Raw genomic sequence first — 8,354 nt, forward strand, 5'->3', positions numbered from 1 at the left:
TTGAGTCTTTCTCTAATATTAATCACTCATTTTTTTTCCTAAATAATTATGGCACACTTTTCTCATTCCTAAAAAGGAAAAAACAAGACTTGATATTTTTGTATAGAAATGTAGAATAATACACCACATGATTTAACATCTAATCAAAATATTACAATAATTAAAAAAATATTAATATTGACAATTTGCAAGACTAGAATATAGAATAAACATTAAACAGTTGTCTTCTTTCATTTCATTTTCAAAAACCCTCTTGTTATTGTTCATAAACTACTTTTCTCTAATAATGTACAATTCAGCTTTTGCAACGTGCATTCTTACAACTTGCAACTACACTACTATTAATTCTTTTCTCATGATTTGATCATTCACATAATTTTAAAACTCAAATTAAACTCTTAACATAAAAAAGAAAATTAACTTTTACTATAATGTTATAAGGCTCCAATAATCTTTGGCTTTTTGCTGCATTCTAAGGTAAAGAACTCCATCTCTTTCCTTTTCCCAGTACAGCTAACACCAACACCATCAGAACCAGGTATTTTCAAAATATTTACCCCAAAAAGCCGAACCATTTGAACCGGTTCAACTACCGGTTGGACCGGAATAAACAAACCACCGGTGATATTATTGGTTTCACCAATACTGACGCCGACAACGCTAATGCTCCTGGCTTTGCAGTCTATGTAGAGCTGTCTATCCGGTCCGGTCGACCTGAAGAACCGAACCGCATCACCGGCTTTGAGATTCTTCTCCTTAACGAACCGGCTCCAGCCTTTAGTCAAAACGTAACTCTGGCTACTGTTCCAATAAGAGTAACGAAATCGCCACACTTTCCCTCCTACGTCTTCGAAATTCAATAGCAAACCCTTCGCCGCCGCAACTGACGGCGAGGTTCCATCGCCGGAGACAGACACGGCAACAGCATTTAACGGAAAGTGCTTTTCCGCGTGCTGTTTCGGTATCACCAACCGATTCAATTTTCCAACGTCACTTGGCGTAACGGTTTTCTCAAACAACTGCTCACGCGCCTTAGCTTCACACGCGCCACGTGACGCTAAACCAGCAGATTCTCCGTTTCGCCGCTGCCTTCCGCCACACGAGTCGCGCATGCTCTGCTTAAGCTCATCGTCGTACGTATGTTTCCGAAGCATGTCAACGATCTCGGATTTGGAATGCGAGTTGAGAAACTCGGCTTCAGCTTCGTCGGTATCGTTTTCGACGCCGCCGAGGCTCTTACAATTAGTGACAGCGTCTTTGCCACGGAATCTCAGGGCGGCGATATCGTAGGCTCTGGCGGCTTCGTCTTCTTCATTGAACGTACCAAGCCATACGCGCTGATGTTTCTCGTAAATCTGAGCTCCCCAACGTCCATTCGGCTGTGGCACCACGCCTTTGTATTTCGACGACGGGAGTTTACGAGATTCAGCTTCGCCGGAGCCGACACAGTTTTCAGGATCGATAACGGCGCTAGCACCGCTTCCAACGCGACTGAGTGTGTTCATCTGCGGCTGTGGAGATAGTTTCGCCGGAACAAGAGATACCGAAAGAGAGTCATTGCTTGTGGTGGTTTCATCTGTGCAACTACCTAACTCCATTTTTTTTTGTTATCTATTTTAAACTAACTTTGATTTGTTTTTCTGTTTATAACTAACTATTTAGTTAGTTAGAAAAAAAAGTAGAAGAAATAGTGAAAGATGAACGCAAAGGGGAAGAAGAAGAATGAGAGAATAGGTGGTAGGTGTTGTGTAGGTTTGTTTTGAGGATGGATATATATAGGAGGAACTTGTCCTACTGAATCTGTTATTATTTTTTTAGAAAATGGATACAAAACCAAAGGGAGTTAGGGATGGTTTAGGAATTATGGATAATTACCAAATATAATTTTGTTTCATTAATAGTTGGGGTGACGTGGCAATGTGTGGGTCAACTTCATTTGGAAATAGAGGAAGATTCAAGGTACTGAAAAGAGAGAGAAAAGAATGAGTATCCATATATGGCAAAGAGAGAAAGGATAAGATCACATGAGAAATCACTTCCTGTGGGTCAATACTTGATTTTTATTTGCTGGTATTAATCAACAACATAATTATATTTGAAACAAAGGAATTTTCATAACAAAAAGGTGGAATTGTATATAATAGAATAAATTTTATTGTTTTATAAAAAAAACTGAAATTATATTTATTTAGGTAAAAAATAAAGGTTGAAATGATATTTTATTATTTAAATATTTGCAAAAAATAATTTAAAATATAATACAATGAGATACATAAGAAATATGGTCAATGAAACAACATTGGACAGAATACATCAACAATTTATCTTTCTATATATTCAATAAAATTATATGATATAAATATTTTTAAAAAGAAATAAAAATTATTTCATTTAAAATTAATTTTTTGAATTTATTAAATAATTGATGTATCTGATCCATTATACATTTCGAATACATTACTTATTCAATAAATTTAAAATATAATTTTCTTTTATAAATAAAAATGGATATAATAGTTTATTATTAGAACTTTAAACATATGCCACTTTTATTTTAATTATTTCTAAAATACGAATTGATAATATAATTTTTCTGAAATATAAATAAAATAAAAAGAATTTGAAGGTAATGCTCTGTCAAATCAAGTAAGAATATCTTCATAACACTAAAATAAACAAGTTTTTAGTTTTTTTTCTTTTATTTTTTCAGTTTATAATAAAAAAAAGTTATATTTGGTAACAGTCATTTAACTTATAGTTTTAGTTTTTCCTATTAATCTTTATCTTTTTCTCAAAAACTATTTGAAATAGTTTTTGAATTTGTCATTTTTCTTATTTATACCCTTATTATTTTATAAGAATTTCTTTTACCCTTATATATAATATATATATATATATATATATATATATATATATATATATAAAAGTGAATTTTGAATCGTATATTATATTCGTGTCAATTCAGAAGACGAAAGATGATGAAATATTTAATATTTTTTAGTAATATTTAATTTATATAATGAATTTTAAAATAGTATTGATAATTCTCAAGTTAATAAAATATTAGAAAAAAATCACTGAAATTAACTAAGACGAAGAAAATTTAGAATATCATAATGCAGTTTTATTGTATAATATTAGAAAATAAATTTAATATTATTATTATTATTTTAGATTCGTATAGAATTCAAAATTATAATGTTATTATTTCATGTATCTTGTTAAATTTCATTATAAAATGTATATATAAGTTTAATATATTTTAATGCTAACTTCAATTTTTCATATATATTAAAAATATTTTGCATGTTTTTATTAATATATTTATTTCTGTCAAATAAAAAATAATTTAATAATATAATATAATAAAATAATAAAATCACTAATTTCTTAATTAAGAAATATTCTTTTATGGCATTTTGTATTCATCCGTTAATGTAATAGAAAATTTATCAAACATTCAAATTAACTTGTCAGCTACAGTCATCAACTATCAGTTATTTGCTACCCGCTACTAACTACAAGCTATCGGTCATCAACTATTAACTAGTTTATCAAAGAAAGCATACATCAATATTACAAACGTATCCAATCGAAATCTTTAAATTTGATAAGTTAAATGAGTATTTTAAAAATAAAGGTAAAATTACATCAGAGATCCTTTAAGTTATTTTTCTGTTATCCTTTAAGTTTTTTTTAACAATTTGGTCCCTTAAGTTATCAAACATGTGCATTGTTACTCTTTCTTAACATAAGGAATGTGTTAATTAAGGATGCAATTATTTTGAGTGGTATGAAAATGATAAAGCGCAACCAGAAATATAACGGTCACACATTTCTAAATGTTCAAAATATGAGAAAAATGATGTAGAAATCATCCTAAAAGACCAAGTTACAAAAGAACTTAAAGGATCAACATGTTACACAAAAATAACTTAAAGGACTTATTTAATGACAAAATTACAACAGAGATCATTTAAGTTATTTTTTTATAACAAGTTACTCATTTAAGTCTTTTTTGTACAACTTGATCCTTTAGGGTGATTTCTACATCTTTTTCTCACATTTTGAACATTTAGAAATGTGTGGCTATTGTATTTCTGGTTACACTTCATCATTTTCATACAACTCAAAATAATTGCATTCATAATTAGCATATTCACTCTCTTAAAAAAGGGTAATTGTGCACACGTTTGGTAACTTCAAGGACCGATTTATTACAAAAAAAACACTTAAATGACCAACCTTTTAAAAAAATAACTTAAAAGACCAATTTGACGAAATACTCGCCTCATTAATTAAACGTGTAAAAATATTGCCAATGCAGGTTCCTTTTTCTCAAATAAAAAATAATGTTAATTGAATTGATGCAAAAAAAAATTACACACTAAATGTATATTAATTAATCTCTTATTCTTATTCAAATGGTCACAAATAGAGACAAATGGTGCTAAAGAGTCAAGAAAAATCCAACGAGATAACATATGCCACACTTTTACAGCTAATGGACACAAGAAATATATATTAATTAGATTCCCCTCTAGGCCTAAACACAACGGGCAAACAAGGTTATGTTGACCTCTCAAAATCCCTTTCTTCGCTAATTGATCTTGAGTTTGTAGTCTATTGAGTGATAATATCCATGCAAAAAATTTGATATTGCTTGGGACATGTGACTTCCACAATCGATTTAAAAAAGGTTCTAAGTGAATGAAGGAACGAGAACCCGTAGAAGACAAATAAATCAGCCTTGCAACTGCATCTCTAATAGAAAAATTGTCTGCATCTCTCCACCATTTAAAGAAGTTAACCCCTTCTTAATTATGTGTTATTCATCAAATAATTCCATAATTCTTGAAGCTCCAAAAACCACAAGGGCATAAACATGAACATGTGCAAAATTAAGGTTCCAACTCTGATCACCATTTGTTCAACTCCACATGTCAACTACAGAGTATCGGCTGGGCTGCACGCATTCGAATAAAGAAGGAAATTGAACACTTAGGGAGTTGGTCCAAGCCATTCGTGGCACCAAAAATCATTATAAGAACTGTCTATGAATTTTCTAGTAATATTTATTCTCAAACCAATTGATATCACCCCCCAACGGACCGAGAGCTAATCTTAAGTCCCTCCACTAAATAGATGATTTCTTATCATTCACTGACCAAGAGGGATAAAAAATAAGCCCCCTTAGAACCTTCGTATTTGAATTTAATCAAAGCGCTATAATCTTACCTTTTATCCGAGAAAATACGCCACCCCCATCGGCTCAAAAGGGCTCTTTTGAAAACTTCAACTTTCCTCACTCTTAAGCCTCCTTCAGCTTTTGGTTTGCAAACCGTATCCCATGCAACCCAATTAATCTGCCTCTTATTTTCTTCACCAATCCATATAAAAGAACTCTAAATATTAGTAATTTTTTCAATCACGGACTTTGGGGCTCTGTAAAAAGAAAAGAAGAATAGAGGAAAGAGAAGACATCACTGAATTTATCATAGTAACACGATCGACAATAAAGATATTCTTTCCTTTCCATACAACAAATCTACTACGAAGTTTAACCAACATTGTGTCCTATTACAACTTTCTACGAGGAATAATACTAATTAGGATCCCTATAAAAATGAAGGGCATAGAGCTAATGGGACAAGATAGAAAGTCAGACGTTGCCTCAAGAAAAGAAGATTCCACATTACAACCAAAAATCTTACTTTTATGAAAGTTGACTCTTAGGCCGGAAGCCAACTAAAAACCATGTAAAACCAATTTAATAGACCAAATATTAGACCAATAAGCATTCCCCATGATGATGGTATCATCAGCAAATTGAAGCAAATCAAACTCCAAATTATGCAATAATTGAAACGGTTGAAAATTAAGAGCAACATGCACATTCAATAACAAACCTGATAACCCTTCTGCAGCTAAATCGAACAAGAAATGAAACGGTGGATCGCCTTGTCGTAAACCTATCTTGGCTTGAAAATAATTTGTTGGGCTTCAATTAATAAGAATACACATGGATCTATTATATACACAAGCTTGAATCCATTTCAGCCACTTTGAACCAAAATTCATCAGTTTTAAAATAAAGACCAAATAATCCCATGAAACAGAGTCAAACGCCTTATCAAAGTCCACTTTAAAGAGAAAAAGCTCATTCTTATTCCTTATATCATAATCCACAACTGCGTTGACAATTAGAACACCATCCAACATAAATCTATTATGAATGAAAGTTGGCAGTTTCGGAGAAACCAACTTACCAATAGCCTGCTTAAGCCTACTCGCCATCAACTTTGAAATAATTATATACATACTACCAACCAAGTAGATGGAATGAAAATCATTAAGGTTTTGTGGATTATGAGACTTAGGGACTAATGATATAAATGACGCAGAAAATAACCTTGGGGAGGTGAGTTGACAAATTTAATTCATTAACGTAATCCCAAAGATCAAACTTAATAATTTCCCAAGCCACTTTGTAAAGATCCATGTTGAAACCGTCTGTACCTAGACTTTTATCACCTGCTGATGACCATATAATGTCTTTGATATCATCTAATGAAAAAGGAAGCTCAAGGTTTTCCTTTTAAGCCGAAGATAGAGCCTTGAACGATACTTCAGGCAACTTTGGTCTCCTAATATTTTGCTCTTGAAATCTCTCTTTAAAGTGGTTAAGAGGTAAAACTTTAAATTCTTCCACTTCTTTTAACGAATCACCAACTTTTAAACCAGAGATACCATTATGCCTGAATCTTTCTTTCACAAACACATGAAAAAACTTAGTATTCTTATATCCTCCCCTTAATTAGAGACATCTAGATTTCTGTCTGAGAAAAGATTCACGAAAATTCAAGTTTTTCAAAACAGAATATTGTGCCTCCTATCTCTTACCAGAATGATCCTAGCCCAAAGAAAAATCATCCAAAGTTACTAAGAGATCTAAATAATTGAGCTCTTTGACCGCTTCAGAAACTTCTAAATCCAATTTCCAAAACCCTCATAGTTTCAAAATCATCAAAGCTACTAAGCGATCTAAATAATTGAGCTCTTTGACCACTTCAGAAACTTCTAAATCCAATTTTCCAAAAACCTTATAGTTTCGTACTTTCAAACTTTCTTTTAGAGGCTTGAGTGTTTCTTTAAATATAAACTAATTTTTGCCTTGCCCATTTGAATTCTTCCACGCCTATTCTACTTTCTTTAAGAAATCATAATGTTGCATCCAAGCCCCAAATTTTTTGAAGGGAATGGGGCCCCAATTTAGCACCTTCAACTTGATTAGAATCAAACAATGATCGAAAACAACCCTATTAATTATCCTTTCTGCTTTCAATTTCCACTTCTCTATGATACCTTCATAAATAAGGAACATATCCATCCTACTCATCGATGATCCTACAACATTAAACTAAGTAAGTTTGTTTCCCACTACTGGTAAGTCAATTAAGTTCATATCGTCAATAAACCCGCCGAAAGTGCTCATTTCAGCTGAGTTCGATTACGCTATGGAGCCTCTTCTTTTAGTTAATATCTTAAGTGTTTTGGAGTCACCCCGACACACCATTCACCACTTGGAAACAAAGTTTCTAGCCTTAATAATTTCGCCCCGACACACCCGCAGAAATTCCTTTTTCTTTTACAACACACAAGATGAGTAGACATTAATTACAAAAATAACAACTTATTTCCAAACCGTTCTATCACCCCAAATCGATTTGATAAATGAATCATTAATTGAATGCAACTTGCTTTCTTGAAGCATACAAAGATCTATTTTTTCTAATAGAATCAATTTCATTATAGATTTGTGTTTTAATAAATGAATCCTTAACATGAAGGCCAAATGCAAGCTCAAATCCACGTAGGATCTCCTTGATGCTCCACAAGTTATTCCAAGAGCCAACAAACACTAGGATGGAGTGATCCGTGAATTAAAGTAATTCATATTGGATATCTTCTTTAACTTGGAACCCCTTGAAATCTCCCATATAAACTGCATTTCGATTTAAACCTACCAATCCATTAGTAGCTAGGAGGAATAGAAATGGTGACATGGTATCACCTTGATGCAATCTTCTATAATCTTGAAAGTCCAAAGTAGGACTACCATTAACCAAAACTAACATTGAGCTTATGAACACTGTTGCCTCCATCCACTTCATCCATTTAGGTCCAAATCCCATTCTTCTCATCAAATACCTAATATACTCCCAAAAAATGCAATCATAAACTTTTTCAAAATCAACCTTAACCCACACACAATCCCTCTTATTTATATTTACAAAACCCATATCTGCATTGATCACCACCACGCCATCCAACATTTCCCTTGAGGAATAAAT

At 32.3% G+C, this 8,354-nt stretch overlaps 1 protein-coding gene across 1 annotated transcript; it reads right to left on the reverse strand.

The window, feature by feature from the left end:
* Nucleotides 1-206: 206 nt before the first annotated feature.
* On the reverse strand, nucleotides 207-1,803 carry LOC127091266 (AP2/ERF and B3 domain-containing transcription factor RAV1). The gene has a single exon (XM_051029851.1). It carries the CDS (start codon nucleotides 1,596-1,598, stop codon nucleotides 435-437), a length of 1,164 nt encoding a protein of 387 aa, XP_050885808.1. The 5' UTR covers nucleotides 1,599-1,803; the 3' UTR covers nucleotides 207-434.
* Nucleotides 1,804-8,354: the final 6,551 nt, after the last annotated feature.

Source organism: Lathyrus oleraceus, chromosome 6 (assembly GCF_024323335.1).
Source record: "Lathyrus oleraceus cultivar Zhongwan6 chromosome 6, CAAS_Psat_ZW6_1.0, whole genome shotgun sequence".
Classification (NCBI taxonomy): Eukaryota; Viridiplantae; Streptophyta; class Magnoliopsida; order Fabales; family Fabaceae; genus Lathyrus; species Lathyrus oleraceus.

What these genes read in the sequence shown, in the direction of transcription:
- LOC127091266 (XM_051029851.1), bottom strand. Translation starts at nt 1,598, where the DNA reads ATGGAGTTAGGTAGTTGCACAGATGAAACCACCACAAGCAATGACTCT.